Below are 25,453 nucleotides of genomic sequence, written 5' to 3'. Positions count from 1 at the left end.
CTATCTTGGCGCCAAGATAGCCTTCCCAGTCGACCTCTCAAGTAACCCTATAAGGAAAATGGTACAAACGAAAATATTTTCGGTACAAACGGTACAAACGTAGTACAAACGAATGACCTAGTCATTGTTTCAATTTTCTAAAGTGGGGGGGCTATCTTGCCATACGTGAATTTGGAGCCCTTAGAAGTAGCTCTAAGTAGCAGTATGACAACCCACCGCCCCCCCCCCCCAGAAGTCGGTCCAGTATCCACCCTTGCCTTCAGTTGTGTTTCCTCAAGGTAAGCGCAAATGTTGTGAGGAATGGCAAGGAGATTCATGCTCATACGTGGATGATGCTCTGTGTAGAGAGTGCTGGTTCAATGTGAATTAAAAAAGATTTGTAACATCCTTATAACCGCACTGCTGAAAGAAGAAACTAAATAAACTCCAAGCTAACCTTGTATCTGTCGTCGCAGTAGTTCAAATAGAATGCTATAGATGGCTCTAGCAATGCAGTGAGCACTACAGATCTGTATTATAATAAAGGAACTAACAAGTCAGACAATGTATGTAATGTGAGTATGCGTCCTTCCTCAGAATCTACTGGACGGATTTCCACAAACCTTGAGCAATATATTCATTGAAATCTGAGAATGTGAATAAATGTTCTATAATCAAGATTTGACTGCGTAGGGGAGACCAGCCCAAAATGGTTTACCTGGGTTAAATGACACAGTGGCTGTTTTCGAAAACTGTTTGATTAGAAACAGCCAGTAAATGGTTTACATGAGAGTTTGATGTAGCAACATTACTGAGCAAACATGGCGTGTGTGTAGGTAGGTAAAACGCAGCAGGTGTTATCGGCGAAAGTGATTTTGGTAGGTAAAACATATTCTTTTCTGTTTTTGATGTTGAATTATTTTACAGTACGAGGAAGTACAGACACTTAAACATATCAATTGTAAAGTACATTCCATTAAAGGTAGGTTAAGCGTAAAAACTTCAAGGTTAAGTTTTCACATAATGTGCAGCTGCCTGTTTTTGTTTACCCTGCGCATCCGGGTAAGATGGCACAGTAAACACTGTACTATGCTATTTTGCCCTGGTTTAATTTGCCGAAGTTCTGAAGCATTTAAAGCAGTTTTCTTTAAACTCACGGAAGAACCGTGAGTCTTAGTAAAGTCGCCAATGCTTATTTGAAATCTGCAACAACGCTCAGTATTTTCAATAGATTCAAAGCAACTAGCATATGTCCTTTCAATCAAGATTTTTTTCAGACCATTTGTACTACAGATTCCCTGAGCCAGTGGATGAAAGTGAACAGAGTGTGGATTCGAATGCAAAGTATGAACAAGACACAAACCCTCAAGATAAAACGCTACTTCCGCTGAGGATATTTCATCTTCAGAACCAGGTCCATCTACATCAGAGCAGGGAAGAGTTTCAGAGGTTCCTGTAGCAGTTTCCCCTAAAACCTTCATTGAGCACATTTGTACAATGCTACAAAGAAAACGCGAACATAGAAAAGAAAGAGGTCTGGGCGTAAAGAAAGTCCACTCCTCCCATGTAGTCCATACATCGTGGAACTGAAGACAAAGAGCGAACCTAAAATTAGACCTGCAGCACAAAGAAGATTAAAAAGAACTATGAAACGTAGGATCTTTATTGATCTTAATGATGATGGCGACAAGAGTCTAGTGTCTTAGCCAAAGATTTGGAAGACACTGAAGATGATAACAATGTGCAATGTATCTACTGCAACGAACTTTACAGCATGTCCAAAGCCTGAGCAGGTAGGTTTCGTTATCAGCTTTGTTTCATTTGGAGTCAAACTGCACGTGCTGGATTATTTCCAAGGGCCAAGTTGTTTGTTTGTGAAGTCTGTGAAAGTCGAATTATACTTGGTGCTTCATTTCCAGTATTCATCTTGTGTGTTGTCGGCATAATCCTGTAACATATTTTTTAGTTTCTTTAATATTCTTTAATTTCTTTTAGCATGTTCGTAACTTTTACGTTGTTTTGCAAATAAAGTTCAGGCCTACATTGATATGTTTAAATGTATTTGTTCGAAAATGTTCCTTCAGCCATTCTGTATGTTTTTCTCATTAACCAGCATTCACTTACCTATACTTCTGTTTATATGTATCATAGAAACAAGGTAGTCTGTCATTTTGCCCTGCCTACCCAGGCAAAATGGACTTTCGGAACTATTTTTAAAAATCTAAAAATAAGAACTTTAACAATAAATAATCTTACTGATTTCCACGTCAATATTCAAACAACATTCCTAAGAAGCATTTATAAAAAAACGAGAATGTTTTAAACCTATTCTGAGAAGATATTCAAACATAAAGTCGATGTATGCCATTTTGGGCCGGTCTCCCCTAGGTCTGACCGACAACTTAACTATTACAAATTTTCCAATTGAGGACAAAAACCTCTCTTCGTCGATTTATTTTGATGTGACTGTACGAGCACAATGAAAAAGAAAAATGCACAATCATTTCACAATATACTCCAATAATAAATATGATTTAAATGTTTTTATATCTGATCCTTCGTGAACCTCTCGTCACACGGAAAAATTGTAAGTTTCCCAGAAAAAAGATCAGGATATTAAGTTTGAGATAAATTTGCAACATGAGACGAGTAAAACTCAAGATGAGAAAGGAGTCATCGAGAATCGAGACGAGACATTTACAACACTTACAAAACGAGACGAGAAAACCGTATTGCATGTCCCGTTGGCAACACTGCTCTCACAAGGAAAGTATGTTGGCTCGATCGGGTGAATACGCACGAAAAGGAAAGCATGTGTAACGTTAGAAACCAGGAAGCAAACAGTGATATCCGTTTTTCTGCAAGATTGTGTAAACGTACGCAAGAGTAATTCAAAGTAGAACACGTGCCATAACTACAGGGCGTCTATAAGGTCTGACCCTGGGCCATATTTGTTGAGACGGTTGAGTGGATGTAAAAATCAGCGAACACGTGTCCCATTCTTGTTAGGAGCACACAGTTTGAATGAAATACTTGTGCCTCAGGGTCCCCTGGAAGGTCCCAAACAGGGTTCATGATAAGGTAGGGGGGGTCAATTAGTATGTCCTTTGAAAGGTATTGTGAAAAGAACCAAGCTGAACAAATCCTGAGTCTGTATGCGCACCTTATTCAAAATAGTGGTCCCAGACTTTTTTAAAATGACAATTGTGTTGACATTTTGACTGCCTACTATTTTGTACAAGTTGAGCGTAGAGACTCGGGACTTGCTTCATCTTACTACTTGGACCCCACTTACCACTTGAAAATTTTGGTTGGACCCTGTCTGGGACCCTCCGGGATACCCTGGGAAACAACTTTTTATTCAAACTGTGTGCTCCTAACAATAATGGGATACGTGTTCGCTGATTTTTTTCACCCACCTAATCCTTTTTCGCAAAAATGGAACGGGGTCAGACTTTATAGATGCCCGGTAGTTATGGTACGTGTTCTGCTTTGCCCTGCTCTTGCGGACGTTTACACCATCTTGCAGAAAAACGGGCATCACTGTTTGTTTCCAGGGTGTTAGCGTTGCACATACTTTCCTTTTCGTGCATATTTACCCGTCAGAGCCCAAGTACTATCCTTGTCAAAGGAGTGAAAGAACATCTAGTCAATGGTTAATTTGCCCACGGAATGTCTTTTCCGATCTATGTATAGCAGGTGATATAAGAAGTCCTCTACCTGAACGACACCAATATTTCTTCTTCATGTACAGTGACTTGTTTAATCTCTTCTTCATTTAATTTGTGCGATGCTGATTGGAAGATTTGAATCGTAGAGTTATGTTCTCATTGGTAGAATATTGTTCAGACAAACAGTATAGTCTTGCAGAACTGTTATTATGGTAATTAGCTAATACTAGATCCCATTTCATGGAGTCTGAATCCTGAAAAATGACGTTTATTTCCGACCAATCAATCAAAATCTAAAGAATTAGACAACACATTTTATTATTTAACCATTGACCTTATCATTTGTGACCACAAATTTAATTTTATTATTATTATTATTATTATTATTATTATTATTATTATTATTATTATTATTATTATTATTATTATTATTATTATTATTTAATTATTTCTATTTATTTCAGAGCTGATCCCAAGAACTATCACCTAGAATTAGATTTGACATTCGATTCCTACGGTATTATTGGTGATTACGACATCAAAGGAAGGATTCTATTGTTACCGATAGCAGGAAATGGAAAAAGTAACCTCACAATGTGTAAGTTTATTAGAATTGTATGATGGTACGTCATTTAAATCTTGAATACTAACCCTCTATTACAGATTTATTAGTTGTTCGTTAATCAAAAGATTTATAACTTATTCTAGATTAGTGGTGGGGAGAACTTGAGCCTTAAAGAGTCATAAAATGTGGAGTTCTTAGCCTGTTGTGAAAAATACCAAATTATGTGAGAAATACGAAATATGCAAGAAATATAATTCTGATGTTATAATAGGTTATATAACGTTTTATTACATCTTCATATATATTATTTAATAAAACTAGCAACTGTAAAATAACGACAGAAAAGGTCTATTCTAAATTATCATATTTGGCCTTCTTGTCAATGCAATCTCTAAAACAAAACAAAAAAATGTTCACTATCCTTGTTCTAGGCGCTGAATGATGTACTAAAGTTCTAATTCTAAATATCACCAGAAAATCAGAGTTTCTAAATAGCATTGAGATTTTTCCGTCGGACATGGCGTTAGTGTTCTCAATTTCATAGTAAATGAGTCGCAGAGGACTAGGTATAACTTCATTTCACAGATGATAGTTAAAGCTATTAGACGTACAAAATATATTGGAATATCTAAAAACTATATAATGAAACGTAAGATACTGCGTTCTGGAGATAAATGAAGTTTCCGCAAAACTGTGCTACATTTTATAGTCTTATTTTGATAGAGCGCAAATGTTGCGCAGACACATGAAGAGATTTGTGCTCTTTCTGGGTAAGATAATTTATGAAAAATAACAACTAAAAAGATGGTTCCATTTCCGTTCTGGAACTTTTAATAAAAAAAGATGCTCCTAGCAGTGGGCGACTAATCACAGACAACTTGACAAGATTCTGGCAAAAGTCGAACAAGACCGCAATGTAAAGAGTCACGATGTTATCAATAAACTAAATATCCATTACCAAACATTTGGAGAAAGCTGGTTGCAAAACGAAGCTCAAAGTTTGAGTAATATAATGTGATTTAACTACATTTACTCGATCGCATTTTCAATATGTGAATCTATACTAAAACGCAACGAACCAGTGTCATTTCAGAAGCATTAAAATGTTACGTTGTGCATTTGGTGGGATTGGAAAAGCATCGTTCACTATCGTGCAGTAGAACGGTATATTTGAACCTGTACTCTTGACAATTAGCTCTAGTGTATCAAACAATTCAAAAGAAACACCAGGATCTGGTCAACAGAAAGGATATCGCATACCGCACTGGCATATCTTGATCGCATACATCTTTAATGATACTGAAATAATTTGGCTGAGATTCTTTAATGTATCCACCACAGATACTGAAATAATTTGGCTGAGATTCTTTAATGTATCCACCATAGAGCTCAGACCTTAAACCGTACGATTATAATTTGTACCGGTCTCTGCAGAACCCTCTGAATGGTGTTAAATTACTTTCGAAAGAGACCTGTGAAAGCCGCGTTTCAAAATTTTTTGACCATTAACAACAGCAGTTATAGTGTCAGGATTTTGGTGTTGACGAAAAAATGGCAGAAAGTAATTGATCATCATCTACAATTAAAATACCAATTGATGCTGTTAAAATTTGAATAATTCAATATTAGAACATTCGAATTGTCAATTCGTCAGTTCTTCGTTACTCTATTAATTGTTTGAATAACGAATAAACGTTTAAATATTGAAAATGAATATCGACGATTCCAATTTTCGAATAACAGGAGGAAAAATATTCAAATAATTACAAACTTGAGTTTTACTATTGAATCGCGTCCTTATTTAAATAGGACAAGAAAATATAGTAACATTTGGTTGTTAACGGTGTCAAGCATCTTTTATCCAAAAGATCTATATGGTGCTTATTTTTATCTCATAGATCTGTATGGGAAATTATTTTTATACCATATTTATATGGGGAATTATTTTTATCCCATAGATCTGTAGAGGAAATTATTTTTATACCATATCTATATGGGGAAGTATTTTTATCCCATAGATCTATGTGGGAAATATTTTTAATTCCATAGATTTATATGAGGAAATACTTTTTCTATTTTCTTTGAAATGAACTGGGTATTTAATGACATGATTTCCCTGATTTCTACTTCATGTCTACTTAATTATCTCTTAATTTTTACAAAATGAATTTGCATAAGATATAAGTATATTATTACTTAAATTATGTCATTACTATATTTTAAAATTGTATATAAGAAAATAATTTTAACGAAATAAGAGACAGTTGAAAAACGAAGAAGAAATAAGTAAAATAGAAAACTGTTCATTTGAAAGGAAAGAAGAAAATTGTATTTAAACTGCTGAAGAAACAAAGATGTCCAAATGTTCAATGCCATTTCTTTTTCTGAGAATTTGTTTCATTATGGCTTCTTAACATTTTGTCGAAATGTTTCAGTATCAGCATAATAATGTAATTTATGTCATTCTTCGTCTTGTTTTAATGTTAAAAGTATTGAATCAATAGTTCTGGACTAATCACAAATGCTTTTCAACAGTAAATTAGGATTTTACATAAATAAAAACAAATTTAGATAGTTGATCCGCATGGGTAATAAAACTTTAGTCCGGTCTTCACGGTTGTTATACAGAAGTATTGAATTTATAGCATAATGAAAAAAATGAGAAAAATCAACCCAGTTAATGGTAAAATTTAAAGTTAAATTCAGATAACTTTAGATGTATTTCAACAGTCTCTAAAAATGTTAGTAACGTTATATATATATATATATATATACAGTAAACAATATAATGTTGCTAGTCAATATGGTCATCTTTACTTTCAAATACCGATATGTCATGTTATTTTGTATATAAGATGACTGCATCTCTAATGCGAAGCAATGTTCCAAACAGAATGAGTTGTTTGACGAGAGTTATTGCTACAGCTTTGATTCATAGATTGCAAAATACGCGAGGAAAAGCAATGGTTTTAATACACAGTAGTTCCAAAGTGGACTATCTTAACTTTAAGAACAAAAACATGTAGGGGAGACTGTTGTACCTAGGAAGAGTTTTAGCGAAAATGCCGTAGAAGTGGTAATTAAATATGTTCGAAAAAAAAAAGTGTTTATTTGGAATTGAAAGGTGGGTGCTTCATTTTTAATTCTTATATTGCATTATGTATGTGAAACATTTATAAAGTCAGTTATTAACTAATGAATGCAATGACTCAAAGTGTTTCAAGGTACAACATACTCTTGTACCTTGAAACATAGTAAATTGTACAATATTTTGAAATAAAATAGGCTTAGTTTGTGCAATTGTGTATTACGTGATGAATCTACCAAGTAAGTATTAATATTTAAACAAAAAGAAATGAAAGAAACAAACATAGAGCACAAAACTACTACAGATAATGAATTTGTAATGAGAAAAATATATACCCACTGTGAAAAAGAAAACGGTAACCAACTTACAAGATAAATTACCAATAAATGAAGGATAGCTAGTGGTTTGATCTGGATTTTTTTAAAACAATGTCACATTGGTATGTTTGCCATTGATCTTTCTACTGCATACTTATATGCTAATTTTCTTACGTTTTGCTTCATTAAACAGTATTGCTTTCTGAGATATTTCGTATATAGTTCATCAATGCAGGTTTTTCAGACACACTGAATACTTGTTTCACGGCGTAGTTCACCATATATTGATAGTTTTTGCCCCGTAGTTTTATATTTCCTTGCTTCTTTTGACAAGGTAGCCAAGCTTATATTATACACTTTCGTAACTTCTCTATATGGTATTCTCTTGTTCTGATCTGCTGTGCGATCTGCATCTAAGGCCTCCTTCATCGCTGTAGGATCGATTTTATTTCTTTTGTGTCCACCTTTGCTCCTAGGCATGGTATAGGGTTAATGTAAATCAAAAAAACGGAAATCATTGATGTAACTTATAAGGTTAATGTATGTTCCAAGGGACACGATGCTTTTTGTTCCCAGGTACACGAGGTGTGCTGCGCCACTAAAAATAACCATTCCCCTACCCTACCATGAATTGCAATTAAAAACAAAATTTGCTTAGAATTACCGGACAACAGAGATTCGATTGTGAATTAATCCAAATTCAGTTGTCATGAACACACGAACTTTTACACTTTTTTCTTGCAACGCAAAAGTAATGTGCATGGGTATGTGACTACACTTCCACGTATAACACGAGTCCTCCTCACTGAAAATCACTGTTGTTCAAACGGGCGACCTTGCTAACAACGATCTTGCACGTGGCTGCACGCAGGGTTGCTAAGTTGAAGCACTTGGGAGAAAATGGAAATGGTTCAAGATACACTATGCTCAAGGTACAACAGTTCCCCCTAAACTACTTCAACAGTGTTGTCAGAATATAAATTTATCTTTTAATAAGTTTGATCTTCAAAACGGAACAATTTCCAAACTAATAGAACACATTTCCCATATTAAAATATTTTAAGCGCACAAGCCGTAGAATATCACAACAAAATAATCATCAGAGATGCACTCCAGGAAGAGAGAGAGAGAGAGAGACGGAAAATTTCTAAAATTGAACTCTGTTTACCAGTTCTTGGTACGGTCTTGGGGTTAGCATACCAGATTCTCACCCTGGAAATTAGGGTTCGAATCTTACCTACTCCCCTTTCGGATCCACAGAGGATGCACAGGGTACCTTTTTATAGGCTTACAAGGGCGCCCATGTTGTGATTTCCAAGGGGGTCAAGATAAGCGACATTTCAAATGTAGTCTCAAATTTTGCGGTATTCTAAAATATCTATTGGGTTTTCGATCTTCCGAAGCACAATTTCCTCTAAAGGGGGGGGGGGCGAACGCCCCACCTTGCCCTCCCTGATGGGCGCCCTTGTAGGCTTATATATAAAAATTATTGCACTACTTCATTCTGATATGATATAATACTCGATATTTCAAGCCTGTATTAAGCATCCATGAGGAGAACCATCTACTCCAAACGAGTCTTTTGAATCCGCTAGTGACATATCCAACTTTTTTTTTTAAACTTTTGGCTTAATTCATACTACATGCATCTGTCGTACACTTACCCGGATATAAACCTAATTAAACAGCCTTAACGGCTTAAACAGGCCCTAATAGGAAGCTTAAACAGAGGTATTTGCGTAGTATGCTAACATTCTTAATCGTGTTGGCTGTTCTTGTAAAAGTTCTGTTACTTTATTAGTGCATTTTGTAATAACTAATAACCTTGCACAATCTAATACTGACAGCCATGCCATCATTAATTATTGTGGTAAATCATTTATAAAAATTGAGAAAAATAGAGGTCACAAGGAATATTTCTATGTCTTTCCTTGCAACGCTCCATCATTAGACAATGTCGTAACAGTAATAATGCCAGCATTAATAGCAATAATAATAACGTAGGAGAGGACCTGACTTCCATCCATACTATGATGCTTCCAATTGGCCACAATAATAACTGAGCTCACCTTTCCTCCATAAACAGTTTATTCACCATCTTTTATCTGCAAAAAAGAAATTATAATAGAATTAATTCCTGTTTCTTTTTTAGTTGCACATCCAACGTACACGATCTATGTTTCTTAGTAGGTTCTTCTGTTCTGCATTCCTGACAATATTCTTTTGTAGATTTAGATCAAAAATTGACATAGACCACATCGAAACAAGATCAGACCAAGGGCCGGCAACCGGAGTCCTCAGAGGGAGCCAAAACGACCCTTAAAATGTAAATTTTATAACGTGATTTCCACCGAATTTTTGGGTTTATATTCTTGCAAAGTGGCGTCAATTACATATTTTTCCGTTCCACCATGGAAGAATTGAGTTTTCACAATACTAGAGGGATGTATCGACAAATGGAGACATGGCATGTAGAAGAAAGAGAAAACCTATATAATGTATTAATTTTTCTTTTTGAAAAATTGTTTTAAAATATTAAAATCATTGTAACAAAATGTATAGAATAGAGACTACGACTTGGGGAGGGGACGCCAAAAGGTCACTTTGACCGAGTGAAAATTTTGCCTTTGTCCACCCCTGTATCAAAACAACAAATCAAATAGATAGTATTAAATATAGCTTAAAATCCAAAGTTATAATAAGTTACTCAGAAATACAGAAGATATAAAATCAACCTCAACGTATGGAAAAGAAATGTTTTGTAAACAATACCCAGATATAAACAGTTCATAGTTTAGAAATATGGTTCCTATTAAAGAAGGATCTAATGCGTGCATATGGAAAATACGTTTTATGATTCGCTGTGGCGCGGTGGCTCAGTGGTAGAGTGTCCACCTCCGGTGCTTGGGGTCCCTGGTTCGATCCCAGCCCGCACCGTGTGGACTTTGTGGTGGACAAAAACCGTGCTCGTGGGTTTTCTAGGGATTCTCCCGTTTCCTCCCACTTCCTTCATTCCACCATTTCACTCATCTCTCATAATCACCGTCTCCTTTAGCCTAACCGGCATAACCGTGGGACGTAAAACTTAAAGATTACATTTCATTTTCCTCTTCTGATTCGTCCTTTACTCTGCTCGTTGTTACAATCAGAAGGCAATTTTTCTCTATTTTATCTATTTTTTTTTCAAAAAAAAATCTCTTTCTTGTAATATAATTCTTTGTAATGTTGAGTAAAATTTTTCAAACTTCAATCCTTGATTATTATTATTATTATTATTATTATTATTATTATTATTATTATTATTATTATTATTATTATTATTATTATTATTATTATTTGTTGTTGTTGTTGTTGTTGTTGTTGTTGATGTTGTTTTTCCTCTTCCCGAGCTTTCGGTTCACTATACAATATAGTTTAAAAACCCCAAGATAGTTGAAATATTTCAGTTAAAAACCCCAAGATTATACCCTTCAGGCTAAGAGAGGGATATAATTAAAACAAGCGAATGACGATTGATCAATTGGACGAATGAGAATTGGGGAGGGGGGAACGGGAGTATTCCGAGAAAACCCACGGACACGAAGTTGTACACAACAAAACACTATAGGTTAAAATTGCACTTATAATTTTTACTTACATTTATCTCTTTCTAGTTTGCCAAAAGAATGTGCGGTTACACAAAAATCAATACGAGTACTAAAACCAAAATATGGTTACAGTTTGCTTGAATGGGTTGGCGGTAAAACTTGTTAAATATTGCACAATCATAAAGGTAAACAGTAACTGCCGTGAGTGGTTTATATACTGTGGGCTTGAGGTTTAGTTACTGAACTATGTGGTGATTGATATTAGGGGTAAAACTGGATATGAAGCGGGAGGGAGGCGCAAGACGGCATTCCCTCCCCGTGCGTATCTTTGCCAATTGTAATTTTTTTGTAGGAAGTGCAGGGACGTCATAGATATTTTTTGCAAATAGGGTAATGGTTTTGCGCCGCGTTCTCCCTTACTTTTACCCTAGCTTGATATAGAATAAATGCTTAAGTGTATTTTATATAAGTAACTACCATCTTATTTACATTTAACATAGTCTTTGTCTTAAACAGGAAGCAGGTTTATGTTCAGCATCAGCATCACCCATTTTCAACTAAAGGGAGGCAGGTAAACTGGCAGCGAATTGGCGATTAGAAATTAGCTTTACTCACAGGCTGAGAAGTGTTTCTGTTATAAATATATTATTATTATTATTATTATTATTATTATTATTATTATTATTATTATTATTATTATTATTATTATTATTATTATTATTATTATTACTATTATTATTATTGTTTTATTATTATTATTATTATTATTATTATTTTATTAATATTAATATTATTATTAACATAAATCTATGAATGTGCATTAAAGCTGTAGTATTAAGGATAGACTATAAGATGAAATTTAGGTGTGTTTAAAATCTACACATTTGAAAGTTTAATGTGCAATTGCAGCAATTAGCAAATTGTGTGAATGTATTAATTTTCTATTCTATAATTTATTTAATTATTTTTGCCTTACATTGAGTGAAACAAATTGTTAGAGAAAATTTATTTATTACTTATCCGTATTTAATTCCTGCATACAACCTTAGTCTTTTATTTTCTTAGGAGTTGAGAACTCCAAGTCGTTGAACTTTATGATGGAAACTGTTGGCATTCAGATATAAGTCTGTACGTGTTGATTTCCTTGTACGTTATGGCCTAGACTGCCATCCTGTCTTCTGTATATCATGATGTCAAGAAATGAGAGACAACCTTCTTGTTCAACTTGCATCGTAAATTTAATATTCGGAAGTTGGTCGTTGAGAAATTGCAGGAATTCCTGTAAGACGTTACGTCCATATAGGAAGTGAAGGTGTTATCCACATATCTATAGAAATATGTGCGTACAAGTGGTGCTTTCTTCAGAGCTTCATGTTCAAAGTGATTCATGTAAAAGTTGGTTACTGCAGGTGAGAGTGGAGAACCCATGATGACGCCGTCTGTTTGTTCAAAGCACTCACTACAGTACAGAAAGAAGGTTGAAGTAAGAACATGCTGAAAGAGATCCAATATCTCAGGCAGGAAGTGATTCCCAAGGAGCAGTATTGTGTCCTTGATCGGAACTCTGGTAAACAATGAAACAACGTTGAAGCTAACCATAATTTCATTGGATGAGAACTTCATCGTCTTGAGGTTCTTGCAAACTCTGTTGAGTTCTTTACGTAGTGTTCACAATTGTCCACATATAGTTGAAGTAATGTTGTAAGACACTTGGCTAGAGCGTAGGTTGGACTTCCTATTGCACTTAACAGAAACACAGAATTCCAACTGAGTCACACGTGGACACCAATCATATCCCGCCATTTCAAGCACCAATTAGAAGCTGCCATTTCAACCACCAAGCAGAAAAATCCAATTAGACACACATGAAGAATATATTCCACGCACTCTATTGTCCTATCGTATTTGCCTGAAGATGAGGACAATGTCAGCCTTCAAAATGTTGCAAGATACAACAGTCTTTACCTGCTTGCTAACCCGAGAAGACCTGTTTGCAATATTGAGCCTGTTGTAACGTAATTCCAACCGACATCGTTTTCTTCCTCTGTTTCTCTTAGAGTACCTTAGTAATAATGTCACATCTTTATGAATATAATGATATAAATATAATCGAAAACGTGGCAAATATTGGAGCTCGATTAATAGAAATCGTTAATCAATTAAAAACTGTTTAATAATGTATTGTTCATATGATTTAGGTTGCTTTAAGATCAGCAAATTTCTACCCCAGTAGCAAAGGATCATGTTCGGATGGAATAACGTACGTTATTGAGTGTTGGAGTGGAGTAAGTTATTGTATGAAATAACGTATGTATGAACATACTAACATTACAATATTGTAAGTCTCATTTGCGTGATCCTAATAAATAGAATAGTTTATCAGTTATTTGATGTGTCTGGAAAACAATTTCGTGTACTAGTTGTATTATTTATTTAATTTTGACCACAATTGGCGTACTTTTCATAATTATAATTTCGTTGTTGCTATTAAATTATTTTGAAACAAACGAAAAAGTAGAGAAAATGATAAGGAGCTTAGCGGAAACCCTCAGAGAATGTAGAATTGACTACTATTTTCATACAGAGATGGTTATCAAAATAAGGGAATAAAATACAACTTATCTGGTTGGTACGGCGTGGGTTCATGGTGTAGTGTGCAGAACAACTCTGATTCGTTGTCGAACGTAAGCACATACGTAGGTCATGAATGAAATGTTGTTCTACTATTCATGCCGGTCAGTAGACAATAATGGTGGAGGAAGATGTCTGCTTTGGAGATTGAGCTCCACATAAGTGCTCAATAATATTGAGGTCTGGGAATTGAGCGTTACAGCCGAGATATTACAGTTAATCACTATCGTCATAAAATCTGCTGTTATGCAATTCGCGTCAGAATGCGATCTTAGAAATATGATATTCCAGGTATCGAACGAGTTCCATAGTCACCTCTGCCACGTTCGTAACGTTAGAGTTCATCCCATATATTCAACATTCGTTAAAGATCAATTTAGAGAGAAAAAAAACTGGAAATGGAAACATTTACTTTTAGAAATTAGCACCTGAGATATTGAGTAAACGTGGAGTTGTCAACTCTTGTAGCTTGTATCTTAAGTAATTTTAAATAGGGTATTTGAAAATTTACTTGACTAACCCCTCTTAGTACTTATAAGTAGTGCTGGAATTAATCGCCAAGGATTGAAAATAGATTATCAAAAAGGTGTATAATAGACAAGAAGGACGAGGAATTTTAACTTAAAGGAAGATGTTCGAGCAAAGTACCTTGTCTATTAATTTTCGCTTCCGAGATTTTCCTAGAAACTCGACGCCGTTCTTGTTCTGCGAAGTCTCTTAGCTTATGGCCAAAGGACAACGAATTCAAGGATGTTATATAATGGAGGATCTGCCCTTAGAACAAAATCTTGAAGCTATACGTCACAGTTTCGCCACCCCATCTCTGCCCACTCAGGCCAATAGGATCACAATGTTTTGAGCCAACAATCATGGCGGAAACGAAAGTAGCCATTCAGACGATGGTGGAAACGAGCGTAACCAATCAGACGTGCCGATGCCCGGTTGTTTTTCGGCTTCATTGATTTAACAGGATGAAGATAACGTATGGGCAGATCCTGTATTTTATAACATCCATGAACGAATTCTCCTTAATCATTACTTGGGAATAGCTCTCTCAATATTGACAAGGTACGGACTGGCTACAGTTAGGGGTGATGACATGAAGCAATGGAAGGCCTGACTGCCTTGTGCAACTTGCTTCTTATTCACAACCACATGTCGGCTCTCTCTCTCTCTCTCTCTTCCTTTCTTCTGCCACAATGAAATTTGAATTTAACCATCTGAGCATTTCTACCTGAACCTGGTCCTTCGTTTCCCAGACTTTAGATATGTTATCCATTTTTCGTTGTCTCGACGGTAATTGCTATCTCTGCGTTTCTGAAGTCGTTGACTCTTGGGACAGACGGCGCCTAAAATCTTCATCCTTCACAATCTGCACTTTAGTATTATTACTAGTTCATTACCTAATTTGTGTTTTGTTATAGCAATACAGTATAAACTTATGTCCAGACTAATTACACTAGAACTCGTATGATAAGAAATGAAAGAGAAAAGAACGTGCATAATGCAACATATAATCAATTTAGAATTTATAATCTTAAAATCAAGAAAAACAATAATTCGTATCGTCTTATCAAGCATAAAATCATCCTTCTTGTTACAATTAAGGACACTGAGAAAAAATCCGTTCCCCGGACAGCGGTATATTGTACATATATACGGAATCCTCTTGCTTACTACAGAAATCAGTACAGAACATATGTTATCCCTATGCTACTTAGACACTGCCCTTAGATGTTACATCATGCTGTTGCAAGATGTCTGACATCTAGCAATCTTCCTTATATTACATACATATACATATGTTACATTCGTCAGCTATATGTTATATACGTCCATTTGTATGTGAGATCCTGACCGCCTATATTGTTTTATACGGAAAGTACGTACAAGTGGAACATTTATACAGAAAGTATTATAAAACATGCGTTTTCAGTTATACGTCTGCTGAACGTTAAGTCCAAAAACTACAGGATTTACAAATGTAACATACGATTTTACGTACGTCACGTACAATTTTTTTTCTCAGTGTATGAAAGATGAGTTCTATGATATTAACTGTGTATAAAGATATTTTTAAAACTAGAAATGTTCGCTACAAAATTAATAATTTTGATTAAAACCACCTTATATATATTTTTCAGTCAATCTAAATTCAAGATGGATTCTAAATGGAAAACCTGTGACTAGAAATAACGAATTATACATGGAATTAACCGAATTTAAAGTGATTATAAATGCTGAAAAAGCTTACTTCAATTTCGAAAATTTGTTCAACGGAAATCAGCTGTTAGGTAAGTCAACATAGCTTTAAATAGCGACTAAGTCAAATTTAATAAATTGATTAGTTTAAGCTAATAGTTGTAATTCATAGTAAATTAGTTGAAATAAATTGGTGTGTCACTGTTAGAGATCGATAGTACGAGGATAAGTCAAAAATTGTCCCCAATTTTGAAATAATTCCACTTACATTGTTCGTACAAACCTCTATTCTCGTTTATTTTATTTTTATGCTGTTGTGGTCATGTTATGAAAATTTGAGCCTAATTCCTCTATTATTTTTCTTTTGTTGCAGACAGATCATGGTCGCTTCATTAGAAATTTGCATCAAAGAGGAACAATGAGTAATGATCAGGTTTTTGTGGTCGGAAGGTGTATCAGGGGCTGCAATCCATCAAAGACTTCCGGCACAATACGGACACAGTGCGTTGTCGCAGCGGAGTGTCTACGAATGGATGGAACAGAACCATGTCACGTGCACTCTTAAGAGTCTTCATCCCGGCGAAATTAAAATACCGCTAATTTTACAGTAATTATGTGATATCTTCAAATAGATAAAAGATAATCGAAATGTGGAGCAAGAGCGCCCTAGACAATATTATTTTAAATGAGAAACCGTTATCACGATTCACTTATCTGCTTTCGATTTCGAGCCATTTTGAAAATCGGCATTTATTTTCGCGTTTCTAAACAGCTGAAAACGGAAAGCCACTACGTGACTTGTGATAACAGTACCTCACGCAAAATAATATTGTCTAGGGCGCTCTTGTTCCATATTACAATTATCTTTTATCTATTTGAAGATATCACATAATTACTGTAAAATTAGCGGTATTTTAATTTCGCCGGGATGAAGACTCTTAATGCTGCCATCATTTGTGGCTGTAGATGGTCTTCCGGCTCCTTCCTCATGTGTAACACTTCTGCGATTATTTTTGTATTTTTTCGATCCATTCCTAGACACTAATATACCTTCCGACCACAAGTATTGGGTCACTGGTTGTTGTTCCCCTTTGGTGCAAACTTCTAATGGAGCGGCCATGATCTATCTGCAACGAAAGGAAGACAAATTGAAGAATCAGGATCAAACTTTCATAGCATGACCATAATAGCATAACAATAAAATAAACGAGGACAGATGTCAGTATGAACAAATGTAAAAAGAGTTATGTCAAAATTGCGGATAATTTTTGACTTATCCTCGTAATAATAGTTACAATGTGATACTTAGCAGTGTATTATGGTCCCGCGTAGCGCAGTCACTAACGCTGTCGCCTTTGATGTGAGCGGTCCCGGGACATTTGGGACTCCCGGAATTCCCAGTAGGACACTCAGTCGGAAAAGTGTGAAAGCCTTTTCAAGCCGGTCATCCTGATTGAGATTTTTCCTGAGTTTTCCTTATTCACACCAGGCATTTGCCGGATGTGCTTAATATCAAGGTCCCAGGACACTTTCTTCCTTTTCCATTCCTTTCTTCCTTTCCCATTCCTATCTTCCCCCCACTTCTGATGATAGTGGGGTTGTCGAGAGACATTACGCCTCATACATGACGGGCTAAAATGTCCATAGCTGCCGAAAGCTCAGAAATATGTATTCCTTTTCTTCTTTAACAGCGTGTTTTTGTTTCGAGCGATGACAGAAGCAAATGATGATCGATAAAAATAAAGGTTTTAAGGAATTTACTCGTTTCATGACCCTTACATGCAAGAGAAACGGATTTTTCGTATATCCCACATTCGTGCCGATACGGATATATATATACTCATTTTATATATATATACTCATTTCATGTCACTGTAATTACAATGCAAGTGCATACAATCAACAAAGTACAACCCATTGGTAAAACTTGCTTGTTGAGTACCTTCAAGCTGACACAAACACAAGGCATGAGTGACGTATTTTATTTTCTATAATGGTTCACCTTCGAAAGCAAAAATCATGTAGAATCATTCCTTCCACTTGCAAAATTTCCATTATGTCGTAATATCTGAAGTGTAAAACGATTATTTGAGTGTATTCGATTATTCGATGTCCAAATATTGAAATATCACCAAGCGCGAGAGGCTTCAAGCGCGAGAGAAAAGCATACCTTATGAAATTCCTCCAATGTGTAAAGCAAACCTCCTCTAAACAAATAGCATCCAAAAATAACAGTTCCCTTACATTATCTATTTACTGCTAATGAATATAGCTGATGTTTGGCCTGGTAGTCTTTACTAACCTTAGGGGTTGCCTTCTTCGATCTCGTTGCCTTGTATTTGTAGATCGGCCCATTGTGCTTGCTCAATATGGACGGTATTTTCCTTTACCGTTTTGCCGTATGGCATGTAATCCCATTTCACAAGTAGAGAGAATGGATTATGTCCATTCCATGTGAGGCCACAGCCAGGATCGCTCCCAGTTATACGTACTGGATTAGGGAACTCCTCTACCTAGCAGGAGTTCATCAGCAGCTATATTATTAGCACACGAGTGTTATAAGGCAACCTCGCCTTTCCTTTGGCACTGAAGCCTCAAAGTAATGAATCCCGCGGTATAACCACAGCCCGACCGATTCTAACTCATATCCGAATGCCCTAGAAAATCATGTTTAGCTTGATATTTTCTGGTACTGCCTCCCTCATGATGTTCAACTTTTATAGATATACAACAGATATGTATGTACTTCCTCCCGGCCCCACGACGTGTGTAATTCACTATTTGAGAAAACGGTTATAGCCGTTGCTCTTCTGTGGTTGGCGCGTCCAAGCAATACGTGACTGCCTTAAGTTTACGTGTTGACATCTTTCAAACTTAGACGAGATACTCTAAAAATATATGAATAATAGCAAACTAATAATATGAATAATAAACTTAGACAAATATATGAATTTTCAAAATGGTGCACAAAGTGGAAACTGCAGCTAAATTCACAGAAGAGTCAAGTCATAATCTTTATTCCTCCCAGAAGACGAAGACACCTCATCGAAGATATGTGCAACAAAGTAAGATTCTTAAACCAGAACGCACCAGTCACAAAAACAGCAAAATACCTTGGCGTTCTACTTGACAAGAGATTAACTCTAAATGCACATATACAAGAAGTTAGGAAGAAAGCGATTACAACTACTCTCGCTCTAAACCGTATTGGCCGCAACCAACTAATGAATATTAAGAACAAACCTATTTATATAAAATGGCCATTAGATCCATTCTGCTCTATAGACACAATCTCTATACACTACAAAATATTCAAGATGTCTCACGAGCAGAGCGATATTGGCTACGACGTATCTTCAGTTACTTTCAGGATTATTCCAATCAATACTATACAGTCACAAATTTGCAACCAATCAGAGAAGTCATTATCAGACTCAACCATTGATACACAGATAAAATGCTCCAAAAGAAATTCTATGATGATAATTATAGAGATAAAGACAAAACTCCCTCGGATCCTTCAAAACTGTCCTACATTGCCTCTTAACCATGCAATTCTTAAAAAAAGAGATATAATAACACTCACAATCCATAATAACTTATGCACGATATTCTCCACTTGATCACGTAACTAACGCTCACATCATATTCTCATTTTCAAGCATCGGATAAAATAGCAAACACATGCTAGAGGTCCTTCTCTGCCTCGGCAGAGTAAAGTTTTATTTTTCGTTCGTTCTTTTATATGTACTTCAATCACTGTGATCAAGATCTTGTGAATCATTAATCTTTACACCACAATATTCATCCCTTTCACCATGAATAATTTCGAAGTGTTGAATTTTGCCACCAAAACAATCTTTCTTTAATCTTTCCCTGGTAGCACACTTGGTAAGTCGTTTGAAGGCTAATAGACGGCATACGTGAAATATGCAATTGAAAAAATGAAAGATTCAGTGTTCCACCATAGTTTAAAATATGTATTGGTCAATCAAGAACTTGCTATTATTTATCCAATATTTTCGACCCCAACTCACAACCCTTATTTAATTTCTTTTATAAGAAGAACGTTGGCATTTGAGTTGGTTTGTAAATGCTCTAAAAAAAACTACCAATTAGAGCATAGGACCAACGTTGACAATTGGCTGGCCTATAGTTTTCCACTGTTCGATCTTGTGCCGGGCTTTTAGAGTTACATGCCACATACTCTAATAAAACTACGTATTTTAATTTTTCACACGAAAAATCATAAAACACGTAGTGTGTGCATAATATTCTATCACCATGAATTTGATGTCCTCATTTCTTAATACCAGTATCCTTCCTCAAAATATTATACTTTTTTATACTTCTTGTTCTGCACGAGACTTTTCAAATTAATCTAACACACTTATTTACGCCTTCTTTGAGAAACACTGAGCGTACATGAGCACTTTGCAACAATTCTTGAATATTAGAAGTGAATTCATTACAATAGTTCATATCTCCCTTAAAAAAGAAAAAAAGCATTGGCTCATCTGAGTATTTTTCATGAATTATTGAACTTTACGGTTGTACTTAATATACTTGTTTATATCTCTCCTGAGAAGAAAATTGGTATGTCTAAGAATTCTTCATGAATTCTTAAACCTTTGGGATAAGAAGAAAATTAGCGTGTCTTAAACATTTTCATAAATTCTTTAACTTTAGGGATGAACACAAAACGATACACTTGTTTGTGTCTTGCTTGAGAAGAAAATAAGCATGCATAAACAATTTTGATAACTCCTTGAAACTTTGGGTTAAGAAGAAAATTGGCGTATCTAAGCGTCTTCATTGGCGTATCTAAGCGTTTCTCGAACCTTAGCAATGAACACAATAAATTTGTTTGTGTCTCCCTTGAGAACAAATATGGCTTTTGTCGTGAATCTTTGAACAAGAACTTAGTACATTTGCTTATGTATTCTTTCATAAGCGAAATGACACGTGTGAACATCTTTTATGAATATTAGTTGATTCTGATATAAAATAGGTGGAAACTTTACATGAAATAGCACTGACATTTTACATCTACTGCGTACCTTTAATAATTATTCAATTATACAAAATAGTGTTTAATCTTGTTACTTTATGATAAGCCAAATATTTCGCTCTTACTTGAGAATTACGACATTAATGGTTACCATTTATGAATATGTTTTTCATACACCTACGTTATCTAGGTCAAGGATTGAAATCCTCAGGAGATAGATTGTGTATTAAACTAACTGACGTCTAGTTACACCGTTCTAGGTACCCCAATAAAGCTCAGAAATGTAGTCGAAAGTTTCTGGTTGAAAATATAAATGTGACTAACAAACTAGTTTATAAAAGGAAAGGAAAGTGTGCTATAGTGAAAATATTCTGATTTCATCATAATTTGTAGTATAAACTAATTAATTATGTTTCATTGAAGCTAGGCAACCTGATAACGGCATGAGCATATGTGGCCGAAAATTATGCACGTAAATAAAGACACATACATATATCTGTGAATTTTGCATTACAGGTATCAAAATTAGCTTAATTAAAACCTAGGTTCAAGCAAAATAATATTATTTAGACTGAACAGAATTATATGTATTCGTTAGTGTATACTTTTGAACAGAAAAGAATGAATACAAGTAATACATACTGCATATATTTTAAATATAATGACTAACCTAAGAAATCCATGTAATATTTTTGCGATTACATTGTGTATCAATATTAAAGTTTTATGATTATACTATTTAGTTTCTGCATTAAACTGCCAAGAAATTCCAAGTGAAATATTTACTGACGTATTTTATTTTTTTTTCTATTTACTCAGGAGCAACTATGAATAACTTCTTAAATGAGAATAACAAAGAAGTTATTGGTGAATTGAAACCAACGATTCAAGAAGTGTTCAGCCAATTGCATTTGGGTCTAACCAAGAGACTTTTCGACACAGTTCCTTACAAGAAGATGTTTTCTGGACTTTAAATTCTAAAGGATCTTAGTTTTACGATTTAGTATTAAATTAGAAAAATACCATAGCCGTAAGCTCAAAATTTTATTGTTGATTTATTTCATATATGTGTGATGCCGTAGCAAAAGCATTGTTTCCTATGAAACGCCAATAACGTGTGCACTGTGGACAATCGATCAAACTCTTTTCTTTATGATAGAGACTATGGCTTCCACAAACTGTATATGATCACAAACAACTTGATATTTAAACAATTCGATTAATCCAATGTTGAGATTACTTATATTGCATTAAATGGACAATGACTGCAAGAATTGTAGTTCGATTCAAAATGAACATATTTTACGGAAACCAGTCTTTGTTAAGTTCGGCCTAACTAACCTGAATGTCTCATGCCTAGCTTGTGACGAATATCTGAGATAAAATTTGTAATTTCTTATTTCCCCTCTGTTCATGTGAAATAATAAATACAGTGTAAAATAGACTATAATGCTGTTAGTAGAAAATCTTAGACATCTAAAATGGCGAAATAGGATTTAAAATAGAGAGTTGATTAAATGAGTTATAGCTGTGAAGGTTCACGTAAACAACCTTGAGGTACATCAAAAACTATATGGTAGTATATTATAAAGTTGAATCTTAGGGCAATTGGTGATAATAATCGTAACTTGGTATGTTTCGCTAGGACAGATTCTTTCCTTGTTTTAGTTGTTGCAATAAATCTGTGAGTTTCTCAAACCAAAGATGAGTGAAAAAGATAGAACTTGTAAGAACTGAATGGTTTGAAATTTATTTAACATTGGAATTATCAGTTGGATGCAAACGATGCACAATGCATTCTTGTTATCCCGTTACTAACGTTGTTTATGAAACTAAACAAAACTCCAATATTCTCGTGATTGATTTCAAATGTTTTATACTATTTGCATATTGGCCAGAAAACACGACAGCCAAGCTGTGGCAGAGAGGATCTGGAGAGGATGAGGATAGAGAGAGCTTAGTGTATTGACCGTACGTTTCACTGGCAACATTAGAGAGACCTTTCTTTCAAGTATGTGCTCGGTACGGTATGCGATACAAGACTTTACACAGTTTCCTGCTTGTACTTTGCCTAAGCTGGGCTCTCTTGTCTTCTAGTCAATATGCCACTAACTTTGCATACAGAGTGTCTGACCTTTAGGTTTCGTTAGCCGTTAACTTTGTTGTTTATATTGTAGTCAATAAATGATTGTGCCGAATCTTTTGATTCTAGTAGCTATTCATCATTTACTTTTTTATTGCATATAAACGAAGCGCAAGTAGTTGATTTACTTATCCCTTGTATGTAAAGTACAGTTATATACACTATGATACCTCGTACGTATATTGTTTCTACATTTGTATTTAGAGAGATAAACATACGCACTGTTGTTCTTGGGTAGGAGTAATATATTTACCATTTAATAAGAGATTAGTATTTATACCAAAACTCTCTAAAATTGCAATCTTTTGTTTAAAACGCTGACAATTGTTGGTATAAGTGAAAAGACAAATGATATACTGTACGTAAATAAATTATTATTGAATTATCAGTAGAATGAGAATATAAGAGAAAACTGGAGATTCTAAGAATGCTTAGAAACTGATGTTCTTCAGCACGAATTTAATAAATATTATTTGGAATCGAATCAGGAACGTCCTGGACTATTGGTGATCATTCTACCAATTGGACAACAATGCTCATATGAAGCTTACCTACCTACCTACATATATTTATCATAAAGTATGATATACTCTATAACAAAAGAAACGTTATGAGAGCATGAAGTCTCAGTGGTAAAGAGCTAACCAAGCGAATCCTAGTATAATTCCAGACCAATACATTACAGTAAATTTATTTTGCATAACACAGTGTGAGCATCTTTGGGAACCATTTATTTCCTCCTATATATACACAATAGATAAATAGATATAAATAAATTGTTTCTCGTTTATTTTCAATTGTATATGTGACAATACAGATCTATTAAACATGTTTGTTGCGAATTATATGAAACCTATTTACAATACACGTTAAACAACAAAAGGTTACTGTGTGTTATACACAATTAATTGAAAATATTCCGTCGTTTATCAATATACGCCTTTGACTAACTTCATAGTTTCAAAAAATACGATATTATGACAATATACAGCGTAGTTATACGAATTGGATAATATAAACTAAGTATATACATTAAAAAAAAAAAAAACTCAACACATTATGTGGCACGTTCAGTGCACAAGAGAATCGACTTCACTTTTTCGTCATTTTGGACATACTTCATGTTTGAGATCTCTCTCTGCAACTCCTTCCATAGTTTAAAAGAATCGTGTTCAGATTCTAAATTACTATTACAATATTTTATAAATGGTGTTAACTCTTCCATGTACTAAGCATACCATTCAAATCTTATGTCTTCTTTTCTCACAACGTTGATAAGTGGATTTGATTCCTTTGTGTTCTGATACCTTATTTTGATGGAAGTATAAATAGATACATGTTTGTATGTATGAGGTAATCTTAATGGTGTAAGTAATAAAAAAATATGTTGCATTTTGTAACTGTTCTCAGAATTACTTTCTGATTTTTTATGAGTTAGGTATATACATCTAACATAGAAGTACCAGTGGGGAAACATGTCTCACTCATTAATTGAATATATATATGTGTGTTTTTTGCCAATAAACAACGAAGAAATAAAATTGCTAGAATAAGTTAAAAGTGAAAGGAATTAGAAGCACGTATTATAAGCAGGTTTCTAACCATTAGGTACTCAAGAGTTGCGAAACAATTGTAAAAAGTTTTGGAGATATGTGGAATTAAAAATTAAAGCTATTTCTTAGATAGTAGAATATATTGGTTCCTGGAATTTGACATCACATTTAATTATTGTCGGCAGGTAAAAAAAATGAAGTGAATAGCTTTTTGGATATATTTCGGTGACCAATAGATGTAAGAAGAAATGTCATATATTTGTTTTATTTCGATATATACGTGTTCTTTAGTTAGCAACGATGCTATTTGTAAAAAATGACTATGTAATTGATACTACAAGTCACATACATGTATACATAAATATTGATATAAAGTATTTTATATCATGTTACCTGTTTCATTGTAATCACTTTATAATGTACACACATGTCCAAAATTATTGTCGCATATCTATAACTGTCTTCTTGTAAGAATATAATTTAATGGTGATTTTCCAGGGTACTTTTAATACTGATGCTATGTGTATAATCGGAAAATGTATATTTGTGGTAAATTTCATAGGAAAACAATTATCAATACGAAAATTAGAATGAGTAAAATAAAATGTTGCTAAATAGAGAAGAAAATTTTATATTTGTTTCATTGTTCTTGTTTACTGCTCTTTTGACATGAAATTTGCTACATACATGTCTTTGCCGATTATAC

At 34.5% G+C, this 25,453-nt stretch overlaps 1 protein-coding gene across 1 annotated transcript in view; it reads left to right on the top strand.

Moving 5' to 3' along the window:
- The window catches only part of LOC145693512 (protein takeout-like), an 87,248-nt gene extending 62,057 nt beyond the window's left edge, over nucleotides 1–25,191 (top strand). Inside the window, exons 2-4 of the mRNA XM_081769581.1 lie at nucleotides 4,115–4,248; nucleotides 15,983–16,132; nucleotides 21,871–25,191. Of these exons, the coding sequence (XP_081625707.1) occupies nucleotides 4,115–4,248; nucleotides 15,983–16,132; nucleotides 21,871–22,025 (439 nt within the window). The 3' untranslated portion in view covers nucleotides 22,026–25,191. The remainder of the gene's footprint in view (nucleotides 1–4,114; nucleotides 4,249–15,982; nucleotides 16,133–21,870) is intronic.
- Nucleotides 25,192–25,453: the final 262 nt, after the last annotated feature.

The sequence above is a fragment of the Thermobia domestica genome, chromosome 8 (assembly GCF_964235325.1).
Source record: "Thermobia domestica chromosome 8, izTheDome1.hap1.1, whole genome shotgun sequence".
NCBI lineage: Eukaryota > Metazoa > Arthropoda > Insecta > Zygentoma > Lepismatidae > Thermobia > Thermobia domestica.
The sequence above is the reverse complement of the archived record's forward strand: the minus strand, read 5'-3'. Positions and strand labels throughout refer to the sequence as shown.